Genomic DNA, 26,010 nt, shown 5'->3' on the forward strand with positions numbered 1-26,010 from the left:
TTTTTTTTACAGTCGAGTGTACATCACAATACGAAATAACAAATCTGTCGCTACTTCAGGTTCATCACGACTTTAAGTAACTTTATAATCAACATTTCTCTCGACTCATCCACCATTTTTATTCAGCTTTTTTCTTTTTAGTCCACTGAGATTAATTCTGGGTTTGGATTTTACAAAATATGCAGTAACCTCAGCAAGAATTATGTATCTTAGCAAAATCCCTGAAATAGCCTTCCAAGGACACCTGTAATTCCTTCACGTGTTTAGGTTTTGAAACGAAGCCCAACTATGACGATCTATTAAGATTTTTATGGTTCAGGTAAGAGAAACGGGAGGGGATTAGAGACCATGACAAATCTTGGACATAGTACAATGTTTTATTAAAAAGTAAAGAAATTCCACGAAAGCAAGAAAAAAACAAAAACACTATCGGTCCCCAAATCTTCCTGGCCCTCCCTCCCTGCCCCTTGCTTTTATAGAACAAGATTTTACAACTGGCAGTGACACTGGCAGTCTTCGGAAATCTGTGGGTGCAAAAAAAGGGCAAGGATATCCTAAAAGTTCAGTTTCCCTACCAGCCCTTGGAGCTATAAATACATATGAAAACAGCTTGGACCACCACTAGTACCTCCTAACTGAAAGAAAGCATTTACACCTGTGAGACAACTCCATTTCCAAGTCCGCGAATCTTAAAGGTACATACTGTTCAGCCCATGTTTTACCGATGGCAAACAACAGGTCACATGATGGATAACATGTGGTAGAGCGTTTATGAAAATGGTACTAAACAAAAAAAGTATACAAATAAATGTCAGGCCCACAGAACATCATGAACCAGGACAAGCAGGTCATGACAGTGACCTCACTTCTGAAGTTTAAATTGAGCCTAATCCAGAAGGGGGGGAATTAAAGCAGAAACCTCCATTAAAAATTAGTTAATAAAGCCCTGAGCAGCACATCTGTTGTGCTGACAAACATCTTAAACTGAGGCTTCCGTGGCTACGATCAAAAAAAACAAAATATGGTCAAAGCTTATTATTTACATATTAATATAAAAAAGGAAAGACAGTTATGGTATTTTTTGATGAATGGATTATACACTCTCACATGGATGCATTAAAGCAATTTGTGCCCATTAGATCCTAGAATTTCACTTGAGTGTTTCCAAAAACAAGATTCACATCTGACTTAACCATCCTGATTTCAGGATCAATTTATCACTGCAAAGGTCTTTAGTGGGGATACAAACATTCAAATGTCAGTTTTACACCAAGGGGAGCTTTTCTTTCGAAGACCCCTGTAGTAGAGTGCCACCTATTGGTTTCCAGGGAATAAGAGCAGCATGAGGTTTTACAGGAATCATTAGATGCCAATACACAGGATCGGTGATCTCCTGCTTTTCAAAAACAGAAGTTGTTTAACCAAACTTAGGGATGACAGCTTTTATTGTAAAACAGCCAAAATAATAAACGACTAAAGAAAAGAAAAATCTGGTGGCACATTCAAAAATAAAGACTTTTAGTTCAATGCCATACCACCATGGGGGTTTAGTGCCAATTAAACAGCTCACAGAAAACACATAAGGTCAGTTTCACTGAAAGAGCCTACTTCTGGATGGTCACTGGTTAATAAAAGGCTGCATGAAGGTCTACGCAAAAGGATCGGTTTCATTCTGAATCACTTTATAACATTTACAGGTCAACTTTTACAGTGGAACCTCTCAAATCATCAAAATGAGACATGGCTTGGGGGGTGTCTGCAACCCAATTACCAAAAAAGTGTTTTTGTTTTTTTAGTCCAAATATCAAATGAAAAAGTCTTAAGAGCTCAAGGAGATGACATCTCTTTTTCAATGCAAATCTTCAGGTTGAAAAACCAAGTGTCACCATTATTAATCAACTTACAAATATAAATCAGTTTTCTCCGATATTAACAAAAACTTCCAAAAAGTAAAATAAACAGAAACATCTACATCGGGGTGAGCAAAGATTCGGTCCGATATGCAGTGGGTATGGGGCGGCCCGTTTCGCCTTCTAATTAATAAGGAGGGGGTACGAAAATGAATACAAAGAACACAAAAAAAGCACCCTGGTCTTCATGAGCGTTTGAGCCTCTGATATTAACATAAAAACTTCCAAAAAGTAAAATAAACAGAAACATCTACATCGGGGTGAGCAAAGATTCGGTCCGATATGCAGTGGGTATGGGGCGGCCCGTTTCGCCTTCTAATTAATAAGGAGGGGGTACGAAAATGAATACAAAGAACACAAAAAAAGCACCCTGGTCTTCATGAGCGTTTGAGCCTCTTGGAATGTCGCTGGACGCCCGAGTCCTCGTCACTGCTGGCCTCCTTGTCACCAGTCACACCTCGTACAGTCCGCCTCAATCCAGTTCTCCTGCTGTCCCTCTCATTGTCGCTGTCCTGCTCCCGATAATCTTTGCGATTTGTCCGCTTGCTCTTCCTTCTCACAAACTTGTCCTCCTCCTCATCTTCCTCACTTTCACTGTCAGCTTGGTTTCGTTGTCCACCGCGCGGTCTGGTCTGTCTGGCTCTCCCTTGCTTCCCATTTTGTATCTTCCTCCTGCCCTCCTCCTCCTCCTCTTCTTCCTCCTCCTCCTCCTCCTCCTCGTCGTCATCCTCTTCGGAGTGAGCGGCCTGGCGTTTGAGCGTTCTGCGTCGCAGGTAGCCGATCCCAGGGAGGCTCTTCTGCACTAGCTCGATAAATGCCTGCTCTGTGCGTGCCATGCAGGTCAGGACGTTGCTGTTGGGCTGGTTGTATTCTTCTGCGTTTGAGAAGATGAGCTTCACATCCTCAATGAAATCGCTGGCGCTCTGATACTGGGAGGATTTGAACTTATCTTGCATGGTGGTGAAGTCCATCGGGCAGCTGATGATGTCCCCATAATCCTCGGCCTCTTCAGCAGATACGGGTTCCCTGGATGAGAAGAAGAGAATATGTTATGTCTTGACTACTTTCAATAATCTCCTCAGTTAAACTGCTTCACTTATTTATATGCATCATTTAACTGTATTAATGATACACTAATCACCAAATAGTAATTAGGCTCGTCACTACATCAAACTATTATAAGTTGAAGAACACCCTGACAGGTTTCATAATTCTCCATATCACCAAATAACAAACTAACACCAATTCATGAATTAATAATGAAAAACACTGAAACACTAAGAATTAATAAAGTAAACACTTAAAATCTAAACATCTTTTTAAATTAAATGTTACGAGACTAATTGTGATATTTGTAAATTACAAGTGACAAAATCAATCATGAGGTCTTGTGAGAGTGTACCTGAAGGGCCAGCTGTGTCTGTATTTCATCAGCTTCTGAAGGATCTCCTCACATTTCTCCAGCTCAATAGCTTGTTTCTTTGATAGAGGCTTGGAGCTCTGTCGGACCTGCACATGATTAACAACACTTAAGAAACACTTGTATATGGTGCCTAATGGTGACAATACAAACTATTCCCTCTACACTATTTTTTTAATTTACATGTTGTTGTTGTTGTTTTTTTGCTTCAGCACACCGTGAAACGCTTGTTAATAAACGAACTGTTCTTTTTCTGAACAAACTGTTCTTTTTCAACAGGTGCTTTTTAATTATTCTGCTGAACCTATTTGCAAAGCATTTGCAAAATCAAGAATTTGAGCATCCAACATTTATCAAAATGTATACAACACTTCAATATTAAACTAAAATATTTACTGCAAATAGTCAAATGCTGTGTATGAGAAAGGCATTAAACACACCACACTTTCACATATCTTGTTTTACTCACCAGCTCATCGATGTCTGCAGGGTTGCTTGGTCCAGGTCGTGATTTAGGCGATTGTTTGGGAGCAGATTTAGGATCAATTTTGGATGCAGGTTTAGGGTCTGGGTTGGAAGCAGATTTGGGAGCAGGTCTAAGATCTGGTCTGGAAGCAGATCTGAGAGAAGGTTTTGGATTTGGTCTGGACGCAGGTCTGAGAGAAGGTTTTGGATCTGGCTTGGAAGCAGGTCTGAGAGCTGGTTTGGCACTAGAAGGCGAATGCTTCTTCTGTGGTGGTTTACTCTGCACTTTGGGCTTCAAAGACGACTTCACCTTCTTCCTAGGTCTCACTGTGACAACCAAACAAACAGTCAAACCTAGAGTTTGTGCCGAAACTTATAAGACAAAGTTTCAAGCCCTTAAGCATATCATGATGATACAGTACATTTGATAAACAAGGTAGTTGATCTCCCTTTTCTCCCAAAATATTCTTGCGTAGGAAAAAAACTAAACAAACAAATAATAATGATGATGATGATAATAATCCCCCCCACCCCTAATGAAAACAGTTTTCAAAGCTCTCAGAATGCCACTCACAGCTGTGGCCCGTGTCCCTGTATTCTTCTTCTGATTCTTCCTCTTCAGAGTCTTCTTCGTCTTCCTCCTCTGAATCCTCCTCTTCCTCAGTGTCCTCATTATAATTTCTGCAAACAGAAATGTGTAAATTAATTCTGAGGAACTTTGAGCATATAAAACTACGAACAAAAACTTAAAATTAAGCAAACCCTGAACGACTAGGCCTTATTTATAGCAGTAACGCTGGAAAAAACATATGAGCACCGAACAATGTCTAAATGGTGCTTAAAACATCCAAATGTTTTGTTTTCTTTTAGGCAAACTTGATGACATTGCATCTATATGTAATAATATTTAACAAGTTTATCTTCACAGAATTAGGTAATCTTATTGAGGTTAAACTTTAGCTTAGCTGTCCGCAATGAAGGGGGTATTAGCCTATTATGAGCACCAGTAGTATCTGCAAGCCTAACACTTTCATTGAGTAATCTTTAGGCATATGGCTAATTAGTCTCCATTGCATTTATACAATATACTGCGGCCAGACCTAAGAAGGGAGTCCCAAGATCCCACAACATTCCTGTACACACAATTCACACAAAGTAGTACATGGGCTGGGATTATGCTAATTGTAAATAAGCATGCACACCTCCGAATTACTGGAATTCATTAACATACACACAAATGACAAAAGTTTAATGAAAGAGGCCCAGTGTCTGCATGTTCTTACCTGCCCCTTGAGCTGCGTCGCGCGATGGTTGGCTGACAGGCTGGGCAGAGCCACTCACCTGCCGGTATACGGTATAGTGCCGGCCGCAGACAGAACAGATGGAAGGCTTTATTGCACTCATCACACAGAATCAACTTATCATCCTCTCCTACAGAGAAAGACAATCATAAACCAGATCAATTACATGTTAAATCTTCCTGTTACCACGCAGTACTTCCTCTTGCGTGCCGCTCATATTACAGCAACAGGTGCCGTTTAAATCTCAGACATTCTCTCTTTGATGGTCATTCAGTCCCTTGTGCATTTCACTTTAGATTTCATACTCTAAAGGTGTAAAGTAACTACTCTCTGCGGTCAGAGTCTGAAGATCTTTTGGTTCACATACAGTAGTGTTTCCCACGTTTTCAAGAGACTATGGTGGGTGGACCTTGAAATGAATTTTTGCACATTTTCAAATTGAATGCATCAATTGAGAGACTGGGAAGTGTATATTTTTGTTAAAAACCATGGAAGGCCACTGCAGTCTAGGTAATTAATGTGAAACACTGAATGTGACCATACAAAAGTCAGAACACACTTGAAATTTGACCATATATAGACCAATATCAACTGTGCCAACATGAGACTTCGAACTTTAAAAAAAATTTTTTTTAATTAATTTTAGGTTTATGATTAACTTGTTCAATGCTTTTTAAAAAGCATTGCAGGATGCAACTAATAAAGTGGGTTGAGTGAATGTCCAGAGTGCACAGGGTTGGAATCTAGACAAAGGGTGGCAACTCTGAAAATTAATAAATATAAATTTTTTGGTCACTATATAATTCTCATGTTGCAATGTGTCATTTCATAGTTTTGATGATTTTTATCAGGGCTCTACAGTGCATTTGTGACTGAAAACTACTGTGTGCGACTATGAAAAACTATTTAGGAGCACCAGTGCGACTGACTCGATCAGCATGTGTGTTTGTGCTCAGGGAAGCACTTTACTACTTTACAAAGTGTTTTTGCAGCGTTGAGTAATGCATCACAGACATATCTCTTGATTCCTTTCACGCAATGTTAATCAGAATCCACACTGGAGTTGTGTTCATGCTGAGTTATACAAGCTTACGAATCCTCTCATTATAACAAACTAGGGATGTAACGATTAACCACGAGCCGGTTGAAAATCGATTCAAATATGTGACGATTCAAATCGGTTGAGATGCTAAACAAATCGTGATTCAATTAGGAGTTTATATGAATGTATGTCTGAGGGGAACTTACTGTCTTCAGAAAAGTATGGTATTTTTTCTTTTCGTCTTGCCTCTGTATAATACTTATTAAAGGGGTCATATGATGCGATTTCAAGTTTTCCTTTCTCTTTGGAGTGTTACAAGCTGATTGTGCATAGATAAGATCCCTGAAGTTGCAAAGACTAAAGTCTCAAAACCAGAGATCTTCTTTATAAAAGTTAAGACTCTGCAACGCCCCCCTAAAACGGCTCGTTCTAACACGCCCCCACATATCTACCTCACTATGTGGAAATATTTGCATAATGCGCCCAAATGTTCACGCAAAGAAAGAAGGCGTGGTTTCAGTAACCGCAGTTAGTGTTGAAGCAGCTAAGGGGCGTTACAGTTCCGACGAGTGCTTGCAGTGTTCGGCCAATCACAATGCACTGGGTCAGCTGGCCAATCAGAGCAGACTGTGCTTGTCTGAAGGAGGGACTTTGTAGAAAACGAAGCATTTGAGAGAGGCTGGGCACAGAGGACCTACAATAATGTACAGTTTTTGAAAAATAATGTGTTTTTTGAACATTAAAGCATGTCAACATATTCTGTTACACCAAATACACAAAATAATGATCTTTAAAAAAAGCATCATATGACCCCTTTAAAGTTCATAAGTGCAGCACTGCTTTGTTTACAGCGGAAACCAAGGAAATGCTTTAAGCGCCACCTGCTGGCAGAGAGTGAATCTGCGTCTCATTCAGCTCAGCTTTCATGCAGATATTTTTTATGTATAGTTTCACAAAACTGAAGTCAAATTCTGTTTTTGCTTCAGATTTCGAAATTATACAACCTAATTTAGATTAAAAAGTGTTCATGTTGCATGTATGCAGCATCTTTTGTTTGGACCATGATTAAAATGCAGTGGTTGTCTCATTTTAAATGGAAAGAGCACAGACAAAGCCTTATTTTGTTTATATGAAGCGATTTTTTTTATTTGTGTTACTCATTTGATTTGGGGCTTGTTTTAAAATTTCAATTTAGTTTTGTTATTTACATTTACATTAGCCTATATTTAAATTTTGTTATTTAGCAGACGCTTTTATCCAAAGCGACTTACAAATGAGGACAATAAAAGCAATCAAAACCAACAAAAGGAGCAATAATACGCAAGTGCCATATTAGTATATTATTATAGTGTTATATTTCAATTTCACAAAGAAACGTGCAACATTTTGTCCAAGCAATAATAAAAGGACACATTTATAATTTGTCTTAAATCTCATTTTGTTAAAAAAAAAAAAAACGTGAATCAAATCGAATCGTGAAATCTAAATCGTGAATTGAATCGTGAGTTGAGTGAATCGTTACATCCCTATAACAAACAAAGTGTAAATAAGAGATACATCGTTGATTATAATGGAACTTTGTGAGATTGTGATGAACTCAGGTGAGTGACAGCTTTTAATGATTATTAAGGGAGTTTGCAAATGTGATATTGATTTTATACAACAGTTATAGAAGTTAATATTAAGTGACTTATATTGTCTGACTACAACACGTTTGCCTGATTTCGCTCTATTTCATCAACGAAAATTGTTTCAAACAATCACAGCTGAGCCGCTGCGCATCTCTTTGTCCAAGCAATAATAAAAGGACACATTTATAATTTGTCTTAAATCTCATTTTGTTTAAAAAAAAAAAAAACGTGAATCAAATCGAATCGTGAAATCTAAATCGTGAATTGAATCGTGAGTTGAGGGAATCGTTACATCCCTATAACAAACAAAGTGTAAATAAGAGATACATTGTGCAGTGTAGAAACTTCGTTGATTATAATGGAACTTTGTGAGATTGTGATGAACTCAGGTGAGTGACAGCTTTTAATGATTATTAAGGGAGTTTGCAAATGTGATATTGATTTTATACAACAGTTATAGAAGTTAATATTAAGTGACTTATATTGTCTGACTACAACACGTTTGCCTGATTTCGCTCTATTTCATCAACGAAAATTGTTTCAAACAATCACAGCTGAGCCGCTGCGCATCTCCAACCAAACACAGCTGGGTTTCATTTATGAATGAACGTGCATTTTTAAACTAATCTAGTGAGTCAATGATTCAATTGCCCATTCATAAAGACAGTCATTTGCTTTGCCCGTGAATCAGCCGTTCGAATGAATCAATTGAATGAATGATTCACTGATAAAATCAGTGACCTGCCGCCACCTACTGGCAGTTTTAATTTAATTTTTAAAGTACCATTTAATATTTATATTATTAAATAGAAATAATATTTCTATTATTAAAGTAAATCATTTAATATTTCTATTGAAAATGTATATTTAAAACATTCATCGCAACATGAATTTAATTACACTCATGCCACCTCATTAAACGTCTGTGAATATACCTACATGCCACTTTCGTGTTCTTCTTTGCCACCTCTGTAGTGCAAATTCATTTTGTTAATACGGATTTAATTTGATCTTTAAAATTATTCTTATTCTATTTTGATTTGAAATTTTGAAAAAGCTTATACATTTTTGAATTTGACAAAAGATGACACTTTCAATAAAATTAGAAAAAAAATGCCATTACAAAAGGTAAAAAATTATCACCTCATAATATTGATCAGAAGGTGCTCCCGATTTTTTTTGACTGTGCTCCTAAATTTTTTTAATTAGGAGCACTTGTAAAGGAAAGTAAGCATAGAGCCCTATTTATGATGTCCAAACTTTTGCCACTGTATAAAATGTTTAACACTCTAAAACGCACACATCAAATAATAATTCACAGCATTTGAGGTTGTTCTTCAGGTGTCTCACCTTTCTTGCGGCACACTTTACAGCGAGCGTTCTCTGCAGACATATCCCACTTGATGCAGGCATCCAGCATGCCGAGCAGAACATGCATGCGAGAGAAAGTCTGAGCTTCACGAACGGCAGTTTTCCACTTCTCCACCGCTGTTGCTACCTAGAAAGTCAAAATGCACAAGAAGTTTAGTCTAGTGTGAATGTGAACACACATACACTACCGTTCAAAAGTCTGGGCTCTTTACTTCTAGAATTGTTTATTCTTCTTTTGAATACATGTTCTATATAGAACTTGTGATATTTGGAAACATATTGGCATGTTGCTAAAAATAATATTTTGTGTATTTGGTGTCATGAAATGTGTTTATGCGGTTTAAAGGGTTAGTTCATCCAAAAATGAAAATTAGCTTGTGTTTTACTTACCCTCGAAGCATCCTAGGTGTATATGACTTTCTTCTTTCAGACGAATCCAGTCGGAGTTATATAAAAAAATTGTCCTGGCTATTCCAAGCTCTATCATTGCAGTCAGCGGGTGTTGCAGTTGAACAGTCCACAAGTCGTCAAATAAAGGCCCCCTGTAGCGAATCCATGTGTTTTTTTTTAAAGAAAAACATCCATATTTCAAACGTAATAAACACTTTTCTCTCACTTCCACTGACTGTCATACACTGAAGCAGTTCCGGCAGAACAAAAACTCATGGATTCGCTACAGGAGGCCTTTATTCATCCCCCGGAGCTGTACGCGGCACGTTTTATTATGGATGTGCGCGCTTTATTTGACGACTTGTGGACTGTTCAACTGCAACACCCGCTGACTGCAATGATAGAGCTTGGAATAGCCAGGACAATTTTTAATATAACTCTGGATTCGTCTGAAAGAAGAAAGTCATATACACCTAGGATGCCTCGGGGGTGTAAAACACAAGCTAATTTTCATTTTTGGGTGAACTAACCCTTTAAGGTAAAAAAAAAACAAAACAAAAAACATTATTTTCCACATTCTGTACATTATTGTTTCTCCTTTCTATGCCCCGCTTATCGATCTGAAAAGCGAGGTGTGCTCTGATTGGCCAGCTATCCAGCGGATTGTGATTGGCCGAATACCTCAAGCGTGTGACGGAAATGTTACGCCCCTACCATACTGTGATGCCTTGTCCGGCCGGAGGGACGAGACAAAAACATTAAAACCCATTATAAACGAGGCATTTGTTGCATCCAGTGGGGACTCCATTACGGATTATAATGACTTATACTGTCTTTTTACACGTTGCATCGCGCTGCGTAAACAAAACCATTTCTGCATTTGTGATCGGTGAAATGACAAACAACAAGGGCTACTCTACACCGCTCAAAACTCGCGTTTGAATCATCAGTGGCAAATTCTTTAATATAAAAAAAAACATACTTACAGTCTGTGTGTCAGAACAGCCGGCATTGTAGTCTACTCTACCAGGATCAAGAAACAAATATCTGAATATTTGGGTAGAACTGTTCTGGAACAGTGTTGTAAATACAACTTAACCACTGATTTCTAGTCGGTTCCGCTTTTGGAATGCCAAACAAAGTAATTTCGCTTTCACAACATAACACACAGCGTCTTCATGACATGGCGGCAGCAACAATACTACAGCGAGAATAAAAGTTACGCCTTCTTTCTTTGCGTGAACATTTGGGCGGCGTTATGCAAATCTTCCCACATCGTGACGTAGACATGTGGGGACGTGTTAGAACGAGACGTTTTAGGTAGGCGTGGTTGACTCTTTTATAAAGAATATCTCTTTGGATTTGAGACTTTAGTCTTTGCAACTTTAAAGATCTTCTTTATGCACCAAGAGCTTGTAACACTCCAAAGAGAAACGAAAAATTTAAATCGCATCATATGACCCCTTTTAAATAAATGCTGTTCTTTTGAATTTTCTATTCAAAGAATCCCGAAAAAAAATATATCGCAGTTTCCACAAAAACACAGCATAACTGTTTTTGATAAGAATGGTTTCTTTTTGATAAATTAAATGCAGCCTTGGTGTCTGTTTTCTCATCTTCTCATGCTTTTGCTAGTACTAATGCAGACAAATTAGTTTCTTTTCCCTTTATTTCTGCTTGTTCATTCAGTGCCTACAATGTTCACTTCATTAGGACATGAATACATACCATTGTTTTAATTAGTTATTATTTACAGTCATATTTCACTTTTAAATAAAGCAGTTTGGCCTATATTATATACTTTTGGCTATGGTATTGAGAATCATGAAATTAGCTACTGCAGTGTTAGTAACTTGAAACCCCATTGATCACACACACTCACCCTGGCCTCTTCAGCCAGTCTCTTCTGATCATCCACTTCCTCTGCCGTCGTGCTCTCCTCTCCCCCGGTCTTCTTTTTCTTCTTCTGTTTGGGTGCCATGAAGCCCTGCAGAAACTTCTTGATCACGCTCTCTTGTAGTGTGATCACACACTCCCCAAAGTCCTGCAGCTTCTCCAAGTCATGCACCTGAAAACACAAGTGAAAAGTCAGGTAGGTTCAAAGTGGTGGAGATATCCATGCAGCAGGGCTGGCCAGTAACATATACAATTACCATACCATGATAAAATTATATTGGTTATAGTGCCCACCACATGTAGTCTTAATGTCTCTCACCCTCTCCTCAAATTCAGATGTGTCCTCCATGTTTCCAAGGCCTCCTTTCTGGAGACGGGAGGCTACTTCGTTAATGTCACTGCGCAAGTATTTAAGCAGCTCCTGGTATCCGTCACAGGTCTTCAGGCCTGGGTTACCTTTTTTCGTCAGATGGATGGAATGCAAGATTTCCTGGTAACTAAAACAAAGACAACATCTTAAATATTAATCCATTTATACTGGGATTGAGAGCAAGTAAGGTGTGAAAATATCTGTTTTCATGAGGAAGGAGATGTGCGTGTACTCACTTAACCTGAAGCCTGAGTTTGAGTTCACTCTCTCTTACTCCCTGAGGGTGAAGACTTTCTATTAGTTCATCGAGGTCTTTTTGTGAGTCACACACAAACCTGGGAAAACAATTTAAGAACAAGCATTTGTGTTGCTGCCCAATACTGATGTCAGCATTTATTGAAATTTATTGCATTTATTGCGCAGCATGAACCTGCTTTCACAACCCATTTTACTGCAATTTTTTTTTAAAAGGGGGGAAAACACATCTAACACATCTCTAGCCATTTCACATCTAACATGCCGCTTTCAGGCTGTCTTCATTGCCTCTGTACCCTACATTCCTCTAGTGCTGCTGGTTTTATTTCTTACACCTCTTAAGTTTTAATTTTTCCCCATTACTCTTTGCAGGTTTCTGGAATACCACTCCATCCTCACCTAGGGGTGGGAACTTCAGAATAGGAAAATAAGGGACAGTTGTGGTCTTTCATCTAAAAATAAGGGATATATATATATATATATATATACACATATACACACACACACACACACACACACACACACATAAATACACGCACACACACACACACACACACACACACACACACATACACATACACGTGTGTGTGTGTGGTATATATGAAAATGCATATTTTTTAATTAAAGACAACTTGTAGATTTAATATGGGCTGCTTTTGGTGCTTTTACTGGTCATTTTGTGTTTCAAGAATAAGTTACAAGGTTAAGAATATGCTAGAAGTTACTTAAATGTAAAATGTTTCTCTCTATTTAACAACATTACAATAGTGAAAGACGACTTCCCTTATTGATCGGAATTTGCATTAGCATGAGTCACCAGCCGGCAGAGGATTCCGCAGCCTTCCTCAAACATATACTGATCAGGCGCCTGTTATTTAGGCTGTGATTGGATCATGACAGGTGCCTGTGATCATTCTCAAGTGTCGTGATCAGCACTGCTGCTGTTGTATCAGTCAGCGGTTAGATCTGCGTAGCAGTCAATAAACGGAATAAGGGAGGTCACGTATGGGACAAATCAATTAGGCCCAATATACGGGAAGTCCCGGCTAATACGGGTAGGATTGGGTATCGTTAGAAATTTTCCGGTTCCGATTCGTAATTTAGTGGTGGCAGGACCTGCGCGCTGCCGGTACGTGTAGTGAGACAAAACAACGTGCAGTTATCAAAGACGCGAGTGTGCGTACACTCGTGGAAAACGATGTGTTCGGCAGTTAAAGATTCAGCGCGTCTGTGAAGTGCGCGTCATGGGAAGCAATGTGCTCAGTAATTAAAGAGGCAGTGCAGCGTTTCTGTTGTTTAGTTTGTGACATCCTTTACGGGAAACGCCGGCACAAGGCTGCTCACAGCGCTTGGTCACATGTCGCACCAGCACCGAAAGGTAGAAATAGCTCACGGTTCCGGTTCTTTTCAAAAAACAGAAATAGCCCTCGGTTCTCAACCCTAAATACGAGACAGTCTGCAACCTCACCTTCAACCAGTTGTTCCTTTGAACCTACTTCCTGGCATTCTGATTTTACTTTCACACGTCTCTCACCTTTGTTTTGCCGTTCCTGCTCTTCTTTTTCTTTCTTGGCCTGAATGGACATCAGGCGTCTGCTTTTCACTGTGCTGATCATGTCCTCCGGCTCTGGTTCCACTTTGGCTGGGACCTTAGGCGTCTCTTTTTTCACATTTGAATCTTTCCTCTTCTCTGCACTCATTAGTACATCTCCGCTAGAATCGGTTTTTGCCTCCATCTGCTCTTTGCGTTTCTGCTTCTCTGCCTTTTTACGTTCATTGACTTCTTTAAGCGTCGCAAGCCGCTCCCTCCACAGCTCGGCCGATCGCTGCTGAGTGGCCTCCACGTGATCCTCCACCGAATAGGTCATGAGGATACGATGACACAGCGCCACCAGCAGGCTGACCTTCTCCTGAGAGGTCAGTTCAAACACCTCCGACGTCTCAAGCTTTTCCAAGAACTCACTGCTCACCATGTCATCGTAGCCCGCACCAGGCTGCCAGTGATCCGAGCCACGGGCGCTCTCTTCCTCATGGGCATCCGTTGGCCGCAAACACAAGCGCACCAGCTCGGATACAGAGTGCATGGTAAGAGGAATCTCGGATAACGGCATGTCCAGTTCACTGTAACCTTCCGCCAGCTCGTCTTGCAGAAGTGTTTGCAGCAGCACCACCAGCACACGGTTCAAGTACAGGAAACCCGCCTTCTCTCCAGCTAAAGCCTCCATCAGAGCGATGGAGGTGATAGGATACTGGTCATCAGGCATCAGGAGGCCAGAGTAGCAGTGAAGGAACTCAACTACCATGGCTATGTCACCAAAGAGGGTGTTGGGAAGACCCTCTGGCATGTCAAACAAACGGAACGTCGGCAAGCTCTTGCCTTCGAGCTCCTGGTCTTCGTAACGGCGTGACATCTCCCGCCTCATCTGCATTTCTTTCTCTCTCCGCTCTTTGGCTTTCTCACGCAGTTTCTTCTTGACTTCCTGGCGCTTTTGCCGCAGAACATCCTGTTTCTCCTCCTCGGTCATAAGGGCCCATCGGCGTTTCTGCTCAAGTAGTTCCCAGCGTTTTTGAACTAGCTCTTTCAGCTCCTCAGGAAGCCTGCCACGATCTTCTGCGGACAGTGTTTTTGCTGCCTTAGACACCAGTGAGGACAGAGTGGTCTTCTTATCTTCTTTGCCTTTATTCTCCTTGTAAAACCGAAGGAGATGTAAGGCCATGGGCGGCAACGGTTTGCCCAGCTTAGCAGAGCCAGTACTTGAACTTCGGCTTCGCTTTTTTGGGCTAGCTGCTGCAGGTGGGCTTTTGGCAAGATCCAAAAGGGTCATCTGCTTCATTTTGGGTTTCTTGGAGCTTCCAGCACTTTTGTCCTCCTTTTTGGAGAGCTTCTGGCCATTGGGAGTCTTGGTGACCCCACTCTTGCGGCTCTTTTTGGGGTCAGTGGATTTTTTGTCTCCCTGCTTTTTATTTGATTTTGGAGTGCTGAGGATGTTTTCCCCATCACATTTCTTAGATGTACCCGAGTTTTTCATTTTTAAAGGAGATCCATTAACTTTCTTCACCTGAAGAAAAGAAAATACAGAAGAATAAATAAATCCAACAAATATTTAATGAATAATAATAAAAAAAAACATTAATAACTCCCAAAATTACCATTAAAGAATGTAAGATTTTCTTCATCCAATTACAAGTCACCTCACAGACAAAAATGACAAAAAAGTTTCAAATTCCAAATATTATTTCTACTGCAAAAGTTAGTTTATCCTTTATTGTCTCCCTTAGGAGAAATTTGTTTTGAGCAATCAAGAGAGCAGGTCAACAGGTCAAAAGTATATGTATCCGTACTAAAGTGAGTTTAATTAACACCAATTAATTGATCATTAATTAACATCCCTACCACCTGGACAGCATTTTAAGACATCATAGTCATGCATTCTGCCATGAATTCTGTTCCAAACAGTAAACAGCAACATTATGATACCCTGTTTAGGTTATTTAATTATTTATGCTTTAACGCCACATCAGCGACAATGGCTATATTCATGGCAACATTAACAATATCATTTTAACATACATCATTTACAATAATATAACATTTTCTTAAGAAACAATCATTATACAAAAGCATACAAGAAACAACATTAGTACTGATAAAAATCATATACAATCTTTCAGTTTAATCAGTGATAAAATTCTAAAGAGGAGAGACTTTTTAAAAATTTGATTTTCCCCGTCTAGGTTAATACTATTGAATCGTTTTTCAATCTAATTGTGTACCATATATTTTTACGCTTATCAGAGTATCCCATTGGTAGCTTAGCAATCCATGAACACCCAACTCAATTAAAAACTATTTTTAGTAGACTAATAGAATCTAGAGTGATTCATGTGAAGAGTGCTTTTATGCTTTGGTTAGTATTATACATACCTGCATATGACCCCAGAGGGTTGGGCTGAGAGGAATGTTCTGGGAATCTTTTTTCTTTTTCTTCTTTTCCCCTTTTACGTTTACTCCCTCATTGTCTTTTCCCGTCTCCGCAGTCTTCAGCTTCTTATTGGGTTTACCTTCCGGTGAGCTCATGCTTTTCCTCTTAGCTGAAGGATGTTCTGCCAAAAACTAAACAGAGGAAAATCTAATATAACAAGTCAATTTTCTACAAAAACACTTTTTTCTAAAGCATCACACATTTATGTATCCCACCTTGTGAGGGTCCAGTAAAAAGTCGCTGAATTTGCTTGGCAGGTTGTATTTTTTCACCAACTCATCCTCCACCACCCAGGGGGCGCTCTCTCCTGAGCCCAACCTCAAAGCATAGTGTCTGATGAAGTAGCGCATTATTTCTTTGTTGGGAGGCCGCTCAGTTCTGAACAGGCTGTCTGCAGGGACGTCACTTATCACTTTGTCCTCATTGAGAAGTTTGACATCATACTTGTGGGGCAGAAATTTGGGCATGACCCATTTCTTCTTCTCTTCTTTCATACTGGTTGGGAGTTTTCTGGGTGAGCGGCGGGCCCTATCAGCTACAGACAAAAAAAAGATATTGTTATTAAATTCTTAATTCACCAAAAAACTCATCTTTATATGCAATCCTGGTTCAATGTATTTATCGATATTCAAAGTGACAAAAATAGTAGCATAAAAGATTACAAAAATTGATCATTTGAATATGAACCAAAAAATATTATTATAATACATTGAAGGATATCATGAAGAGGATGACCATGAAGAGCAACTGAGACTCACAGAGACTCTCTCTCCTGCTGTCTTCCTCTTTGGACTGTGGCTCCTTCTTCAGGTTCTCCTGACTAGCATTCTCTTTATCACTGGATGGAGAATCACAAGCTCCTTCCATCTTTTTCTCCACATTTTCTTCTGGAGGATTCTCCAGAGGATGAATCTTCACCACTTTCACGTGCAATGTCTTATCCTTGCCAACCTTACAGAGAGAGAGAGAGAGAGACAGAATTACTATTTCCAACCCTCTACATTGCGAGTAAATCACTTGCATACGCGAATAAATCTTCACTCGGGGCGACTAAATGATGTCTAATATTAGCCAATGGCTAATAAATTCTCAGATTTTACTCTCCAGTGTGTGAGTTGGAGGCTAAGTATAAGTTTAGCACAGATATATTTTCACTCGCCGAACACTCTCTGACTGAGCGCTTCAGAGTTTCACTCAGTCAACTGATCTGTGACATTTTTCAGTTCATCTGAATGGATGCGGAGCGCACCTGTATTTAACGTACCGTAAACTCTAGTGTGAAAGCCCACGACTCGCCGTCGCTTTGTCTCACACACACACGCAGAGAGAGAGAGAATTGACGCGCTACATGTAAACGATATTCTTTGTTGCATTTTCCTGTCAAAATAACAGTGTTCCTTGGGAATTCTTCAGCTTTTAAGAACTGCCGCTTTCTCCGGTAGTGGGCGGAACTAATGCGCAAACGGCAATCTCATTGGCTGGCGCTCACCTATAATCGTCCAGGTTTTGATTTCAGCAAATCTGTTCGAGCGAACGCACACAATCTGATTAAGATTCATGAATCCAGCAGCTCTTAGTGCGGTTTATATTGTTCTTATTAGTAGAATTCGTATCATTATCTTATCAGTATTTTTGTTAGTTTTTTTTCCCAATTTTCTTTTACAGAAACACTGAATGACCAAAAAACACTAGCACCAGTCCTAAGTTCAGTTAAAATGACTAATATGCATTCATACATGGTTATCAAGTTTTAATTCTAATGACTAAAGTTCTATCATTAAATAGTACTTTATTATCATAATATAATGCTTGACTGACTGATGTTACGAGTGCATTTTCAGATATTTAAAAAAACTGCCATTTTACAAACATATATATATATATATATATATATATCTATCTATCTATCAGTCTGGCGAGTAAACTAAAAAAAATTGACTAGCCAATGGTGATTCAATTGCCAAGGTGTCCGTAGAGGGTTGATTTCACATCCATAAAGAGAGAACAGAAGAATTGGAGAAAGATGGGAACTAAACTTGCTTTTTCCATGAGTTACACAAATATTACTTTTACCATTGTAGGTTTGATCTAAGCAAATACTTTGAACTGAGCATAAGTAGACAGAAGAAGAAAAATTATACTGTTATAGAATAACTTTTGAAATTCCTTGACATTTGCAGGTTTTCCAGGACAATGTTACCCCACTTTTTCGGAATTTTCCATTTATTAGTCTAAATATTAAATCCAAGTTCATACCAAGAAGTCGCACTCCTCATCCACAGCATACTTGGTGAGAATCTCCAGCCAGACCAGATCCACTAGCTTATCGAGAGATACTGTGTTATGGTGCACAATCTCCAGAACAGGCTTCTCAAACCACACTGGATACTCCTCCTGAAGCCTGCCAAAAATCAAACAATCAATGGCTACATAAGTTTAAAACAAACTTAGTGACTTTTGAACTGATAATACACTACCACAATTGATGAAAGAAATTCTCCTGTCCATAATGATATAATAAAGAGCCTGTATTGTATGTGACAGCCCCTCAAATGTACGATTTTCAACAAGTTATTGAACCAGTGCAGAGCTAGACTCTAAAGGCCCCGATATACTCAAAACAAAGTTCCTTTTCGTTCTGTTTATCGGTAAAACGAAGTTTGAAATACGTGAGCAGTGTATACTGTTATCGAACATCCCAACACCACCCACTCTGTTGAAAGCAACGTTTATATGAATATGTAAATATGTGCTGCGCACTTTCCTCTCAGTAACAAAATAAACAACAAAAATGGAGAAAACAGCAAGAATATTTTTTATAATAATCTGATCAAAGCAACATGGGTATGTTTGTGAAAGCTCTGTAAATTAGCACTCCCGTGAAGTCACGTCACGTGTATTTACAAGGCACTTTATTCAATATACTGCTCAAAAGCAATCAGCAATATTAAACATGAAAAACAGTGTCAGTGTCTCACTTCATCAGAAGCACAACTTAATTTGCTACTATAAAGCGGCTCTCCACTGTGTTCATGTTTTTACCCGCAGACATCTCACCTCCAAGGACTCCACAGACGAAATGAACCCAAAGAGTTCTGCGTGAAAGAAGGCGGAGCCTCAACGCACACCTCCTATGACGTAATCGTCACGGACCAATGGTAGTACGAAGGTGTTTTGCAGCTGGAACGAACTTTTCAGAAAAATTCGCTTTGGCAAGCCTTTTCGAACTCCCAAAACAAACAAAACGAACTTCGTTTTGGCTGGATTTTGTTTGAAATTATGTCACATCAGTTAGTTCTTCGATTTTGCTTTAAGTACATCGGGGCCTAAAGGATTGGCTGATAGTCAACGTGAAAGATGCTCAAGAAAAGAATTATCACTGGCCCAATTTCTTACCTGAATATTACCATTAGACCTTCCTGAAAACTTAAAGCATTATTGCAACATTGTATTCTTTAGTACTATTGCTTGTAATTTGTTTTTATTTTATTACTGACTGTTTACTTGTCTTTAATAATGTTTGAACTTTATATTATGGCGCTTTCCACTGGGTACAGTACCTGCTAACTGGTACTTTTTTTTAGTACCACCTCGGTTGAGGTTCCAAGTGAACCGTACCATTACCAAAACGTGACGTGTAAACTCTACTGATCACGGATTGGCTGGAAAGAATCGTTACTACCTGCGACACAAACACAACAGAACTGCTAGATTTAAATCAGCACAGCCAGCGAAGGATCGAACGCAACCGTTTTGAACAAGCGCACCTTTTTTAACAACCAAAAAGTGGCTGTTTTGTTGTCTGTTGAGGAAGTACAGACGTTCCTCTCGTTGATAGCAGAGGAGCGGCTCCAGCGAGAGCTTGACGTGTGATGCGGAATGAAAACGTTTTTTCAGGAGTCGCGGCACAACTAAAACGACATGTGAATAATCCCGCCCACTCTAAAGCGGTACTGAACTGCAGTGGAAACGCAAACCGAGCCGTGTCGTACTGAGCCGAGTCGTACCACGCAGTGGAAAAACGCCATTAGTTAGACTAGTAGTTTTTGCTTGGAATCAAGAAATGTGACGTTTCACTGGTACCTAAAATATTTATGTTGTGACAGTCTTATCAGCCATATAAGAAAACTTTAATGTAAAGAGTTGACATGTAAGAGCATAGTGCTATAGAGATGACTTCAAAATTAAAAGATACGGACAAAGTCACAAAAACCCAAAGTTATTTTAATTAAGAAAAAACTAAATACACAAAACATATTGCAAAATGCTTCATTGGCATTTGAAGGTCTTCCTTCATTGGCATTTGATAATGTCACCATTAGTTAGACTAGTAGTTTTTGCTTGGAATCAAGAAATGTGACGTTTCACTGGTACCTAAAATATTTATGTTGTGACAGTCTTATCAGCCATATAAGAAAACTTTAATGTAAAGAGTTGACATGTGAGAGCATAGTGCTATAGAGATGACTTCAAAATTAAAAGATACGGACAAAGTCACAAAAACCCAAAGTTATTTTAATTAAGAAAAAACTAAATACACAAAACATATTGCAAAATGCTTCATTGGCATTTGAAGGTCTTCCTTCATTGGCATTTGATAATGTCTCGTTTCTATATGGCCTTCGTTTATTTGGGGAGGATTCATGTTAAAATAACCAGTGGAGCTCATATGAAAACACAACAACTTCATACACTTTATGACCAGCAGAGGGAGATGAGAAACACAGGAATGAAGAATGAACTGTAAAAATAGCTTCAAAAACACACTGACCCTTACAGCAGCATACCGCTCTATATGGTCTGTACAGCAAACTGTTCTCTGAGTGTACAAGCGTCTGGTTACATAAGCAGCTTATAAGACTAAACTGTTTTCTCTCCGTCACTCACACCCACACAGAAAGCTGTCCGCATATCAGTTGAGAAGGTCACAGATTTTCACTTGAAGTTATTGTTTTACGAAGTAGGAAAGAAGAGTAGTTATCTACCCTGACTGCTGAAGGCTCAATCAATTATACACTCACTTATTAGATTGGATGGAGAATTGAAGGCAAAAATGCACCAATGAGAGAGCAGAGATTTGGTCATATGACATTCCCTAAACACAACAGCCTGACAATAGTTTAGTTTACAAGCTCTCTGCTATACACAGCAGACACGCTGGAAAATAAAGGGTTCCCACACCCAGTGAATTTCTGTGCCTTTAAATTGTTACTGATTACTCATTTTATTAAAATTGCAAGAACAAATTTTAAACCAAAAATATTTTAGGGCTGGGCACAGCTATTAAATAAAATACTGGAAGAAAAATAGGACGAAATCCTGAAAAATTTGTGATGCCGCTGACGATATAAAATGTGTTGAGACAGACATGACAAATGATTCTCCGATTCAAATGTCAGTAGCAAAAACAGTGTTGGTACAAGTTGTTCAGACACATTTCTGTGAATCAGTTCAAACTGTCTGTCGCACTGAATCAATTCTTCTATGAAGATTGGTAAAATATTTCCATGACTTTTCCAATTGTAAAATTCTGATATTTCCAGGTGTTCAAAGACCACAAACCAGCATTATTTTAGTATCACAGCTTTTATTCATATTCTGAACAAGTTTTTATTTTTATATTTTCTGTTTTAAATTTTAATCTTAGCTAAATTGGACTAATTACGTAGTGTGCTTTTGACTTTTTTATTTATTTTTAACTTAAATGTCTATTAGTTTCTTTTAGTAAACTATAAAAAAAATGTCTTTTAGCAAACTATAAATCCCTGCCATAAACACTGACAATAAAAGGCCTAGTTTCTTTTAATATATGACTAAAGCTATAGCTTAAACCCAGCAAGCTGATTACCTAACTCAGCATTTCTGTGCTTTAGACACCCCAAAATGCTAGGTTAGGCACTGACAGCTTACTACATATTGAGAACTACTACATATTCAGAATAAGACTTTGAGAGCAACTGTTGATGCTCCAAGTTCATTCATTCACTCACGCATCCACTCGTTGTTGTTACTTACAGCTCTGCGACCTCCTGTTCTTCGTCCCAAGCCTCCTTGTGTGTAAGCTGGCTGCTGCCAGTGCTTTTGCATGTCCATATCCGCTCTGCATACCTGCGCAGTCGAGCTTCATACTCTCTGAACAATAGTGTTAAGGACAACAACAACAAAAAAACGCACTCAAACACTACATGGCTTCTAGCACTTCTAAAACTTCTAAAATCTCAAGCAGTACTTCCAAAGCAGAGCTGATCAAGTGATGTTAGCTCTGCTGTCCATAGTCTGAGAGAGCCTCATTCATAATTAATGCATGCGTGTAGCACAGCAGCTCAATAATTAAAGGGCCAACAGCAGCAGATCCCGCATGAATTAATTAATGAAACAACTAAACTTGCAATTAAGAACAGTAATGGTAACCAAAAATACAACAGCCTCAGTAAAATTGTAATTACAAGCACTCTGAAAGATTGAAATCATTTCAGAGCCAAGATAAATACTTGTATTTAAGTTAATTTTGCACTGTTCACGTGTTACATAAATGTGTATCAAACCATAATATTAGTGGTCACCCGTTAAGGGCTTTAAATGCAGGATGTCAGTATATCTAGAAACTTGGGTGTTTAACGACAGCAAACAAATTTAGACAAAATTACTCAAACTTTTTTTTTTTTACTATGACATGGATGTCAGTAGATTTTATAACTGATACAAGGATGATGCTTATCAGAAGGGATAACACTTCTGTTAATCAGACAAGCAAAATTTAGTGGCAGATAAATATCGGATTAATCAATATATCACCCGATGTATTATTCTATCATTATGTATAAAGCACTATGACATGACACCTCTTAAGATGCTAAACTTTGACTCAAAACTTGAGCCAAGCTTGATTCAAACACCAATTCGGCAGATCTAGAACAAACTTAAACCTAGAACACACGCTAAATGATGGAAAATCGTCTAGTTTTAAGTGCTGAGATGGACCTACTGAAAGCATACGTAAAGTTTAAGCACGTGATTCAATCTTGACGAACGAGTCAGACAGACAGTTTTCATATACATAAGCTTCACCTTCAAACTCAATCGTTTTGCTATCTGAATAAAACCTTCATTCTTTCAGCAACACGCCTTCACTCCACAGACCAGGCGGCCAACAAGATGGCATAATCAGTGTTGGGGGTAACGCATTACAAGTTACGTAATCAGATTACTTTTGTCAAGTAACTAGTAAAGTAATGCATTACTTTTTAATTTACAAGAGAATATCGGAGTTACTTTTTCAAATAAGTAACACAAGTTACTTTTTTTTCCAATTTATTGATTGACAGCTCTCCTGTCCCCATGTTGAGAGAAATCAGAAGATGTTACTGTAGTTCTAAAATAAATATGAATATGCATTAATTCATCACGCTCACAAAATAAAAAAACAGATTCAGTATTCCTCAAAATGAATTAAAAAAAGGCTCAGAATATGACGCAAACCTGCAACAATTAAATGTTAAACAACACAAATATCCTTTATGCATTTAATCCCATTCTATTAACCAATGTCTTTGCTTCTGTCCTTCGATGATCCAGTTCAACCGTACTAATAAGCAAAAATTACTCTAGACAAACACTTGTGTGTCTTTTTTTATTTACTGCTGAAGTGTGTTGAAATCTCTTCTTCTGCGTTCTACTGTACGGATGTGAATTTACTTTCCCTTCAGCCTGAGGCTTATTCGTTTCACTTTTGGTTTGAAAAGGCTTTTATATTTGCCAAAAATATAACTTTTTTATTTTTATTTGAAAAACAAACAAGCAAGCCCCGTCCAAAAGTAACGCAAAAGTAACGTAACGCATTACTTTCCATAAAAGGTAACGCGATTAGTTACTTTATGGAGTAACGCAATATTGTAATGCATTACTTTTAAAAGTAACTTCAAGTAACTGGTCATAATCCCCGAGAGCGCAGTGATTGATAAGCAGTAAACGTTTCTGATTGGCTAGCTTTCTGATTCCGTAACAAGCACGCGGGTCACTTTCCTTTTAGCTTCTCTAGAAACCTAGTGCAGTGATATCTGTCAGATCAGAGCTTTTGTGTGGGATAAATAAAAAAACACGCTTACACAGCAATTCAAATATAATGTCTGGAGCAAGTACTAGTTTCACAAATATTAATTAAACAGCATATGCCGAATATCCTTGGTTGCGTACGCCATAAAGTTCATCTCTACACATCCTGTCCAAATGACCAACTTCACGTGGCGCGCGAAAACCATCTCGCGCAGCAGCAGCCTGAGCTAATACTGTTTATACAATCATAAACACACTCCCAGCATATAGATAACTATTACGCAGTCTCGCTCAACAGATGGTTGGCTGTTCGGGAGCATCAATCTATAAGCTCACATCATCACAGGTATGTCCCAGAGCTGTAAATGCGCGCTCGTGTGTGTGTTACACAAGATTGAGTCATGGCAGTTCGGATGAGAAACTGTTTACGTTAGCCAGACGTTACACACACACACACACACACTGTGCGTCCTGAAGCTAGCTCGCTAGCACTAGCTCGCTCTAAAATGCACACAGAACAACAACCCCTCAACAATACGTATTTCGCCATGCTTCAGTACTCCAAATCAGACAAATATAACATTTAGCACCGTCTTAAGAGTTAAGCCCCAGCTGATCTAAACGTCATGGTCGCCTTTAGCCGGTTAGCGTTACAATGCGATGCCGCGCGCAAGATGAAAACAATAATAAAGGCATACGTTAAACGGACACACTGCGCTCGCACGCGCTCAGACTCCACGAGCCGCGTGGAAGCAACGGATCGAGAGTCCTGCAGGCACGTGTTTGTATGTCTAGTGCTTGCAAGTGGTAGAGGAGACAGTGAGAAAGGATACTCTTTGTTCCTGAAGGCCTCTTTAGTGTGCTCGATGATGAACACCTCCTCTGCTGGGCCCGGCGGCTCCGACAGCGGCTTAACCAAAGGGTACGGCTTCCGGCCTAGTAGAGGTGCCATCGCGGGCTTGCTGCGGTAGTGGATATGTCTGCAAAGTGAGCTACTGAACTAACCCCCCCCCCTCCTCCGCTCAATCTCAGCTCGAACTGAATATGCCGTGAAACCGCGCGTCTCAGCGGCGTAGCATCGGGCTAGGCTAGCGCGCGCTGCTTTACTTACTTTTAAGAAGCGCGTGAAAACAAAAGTACTGTTTTGTTGATCAGTTGTATCTCCCGTGTGAAATCCGCTGGTTTGGGGGAGCCGGTGGAGTCATGGTGGGATGTCTGAAGACAGCGTAAGGAGTGAACGGAAGGTGCCGGGGATGGAAGCGCGACAGGCGGCCCGTCAGAGCTGGTATGGCGGGCTTTCTTACGCCGCTCAGGTCCGTGTTGTAGACGATTCTCCAGGCCAAAGCGTCGTACCAATCCCCTGTCCGCAGCGACTATAGACCGCGTAGATATTGTTTTGAGGGACTTGCTGATTACATAAACAAACAAGAGGGTTTATAGCTGATTGAAAAATGGCGGGAGTTCCTGCTACGCCGGCAACATTCAGTACAACCTCAAAACTCCGTTACCCCGGTAGCAAGCAGCGACGCAAGGATAAGTCCCACCCATCGTCTCCAACGATTGGTTACTAAAAAAAATACGACACAGACTGAGATATTTGATTGGCCGATTGAACTGTCAATTATACCTACTCCACCTTTTGTCAAAGCAACACCCCTCCAATCACACACACAGTGTTTGGAAGCGTGGTTAGAGGTCAGTTTATGGTAAAGTCATAGATAATTTGAAAATGACAGTATGCCGTTTGCCTCATATACTTTAGTATTAATAACGGACATTTTATTTTCCATTAGAACAACATTTATATGGCCAAATGTCTAGAGTTTAGCTAAAAGAGGCAGCGGTTATAGAATTTAAAAGGAGACAATAGAACTTGCACACGACACTTTTGATCCAATTAAAGAGACAGTCTTGATTAATATGT

The 26,010-nt window shown here is 39.3% G+C and overlaps 1 protein-coding gene across 1 annotated transcript; it reads right to left on the minus strand.

Moving 5' to 3' along the window:
- Positions 1-2,117: 2,117 nt before the first annotated feature.
- Positions 2,118-25,598, minus strand: LOC107557816 (tyrosine-protein kinase BAZ1B-like). The gene is made up of 17 exons (XM_016241366.1): positions 24,920-25,598; positions 22,050-22,166; positions 18,291-18,435; positions 16,793-16,985; positions 16,250-16,569; positions 15,977-16,165; positions 13,520-15,110; positions 12,451-12,463; positions 12,033-12,131; positions 11,746-11,923; positions 11,413-11,598; positions 9,120-9,267; positions 5,079-5,226; positions 4,370-4,476; positions 3,800-4,122; positions 3,313-3,419; positions 2,118-2,936 (listed from the first exon to the last, which is right to left on the minus strand). Exons 1-17 carry the CDS (start codon positions 25,036-25,038, stop codon positions 2,288-2,290), a joined length of 4,632 nt encoding a protein of 1,543 aa, XP_016096852.1. The 5' UTR covers positions 25,039-25,598; the 3' UTR covers positions 2,118-2,287.
- Positions 25,599-26,010: the final 412 nt, after the last annotated feature.

This window comes from Sinocyclocheilus grahami, unplaced genomic scaffold, assembly GCF_001515645.1.
Source record: "Sinocyclocheilus grahami isolate Dianchi unplaced genomic scaffold, SAMN03320097.WGS_v1.1 scaffold621.1, whole genome shotgun sequence".
Classification (NCBI taxonomy): domain Eukaryota; kingdom Metazoa; phylum Chordata; class Actinopteri; order Cypriniformes; family Cyprinidae; genus Sinocyclocheilus; species Sinocyclocheilus grahami.

What these genes read in the sequence shown, in the direction of transcription:
- LOC107557816 (XM_016241366.1), bottom strand. Translation starts at nt 25,038, where the DNA reads ATGGCACCTCTACTAGGCCGGAAGCCGTACCCTTTGGTTAAGCCGCTG. An exon ending in CCCTCTGGGGTCATATGCAG is followed by an intron (nt 15,111 to 15,976) that starts GTATGTATAATA and finishes TCTTTTCTTCAG; the next exon opens with GTGAAGAAAGTTAATGGATC. An exon ending in AGACACAGCTGGCCCTTCAG is followed by an intron (nt 2,937 to 3,312) that starts GTACACTCTCAC and finishes CTTCTCATCCAG; the next exon opens with GGAACCCGTATCTGCTGAAG.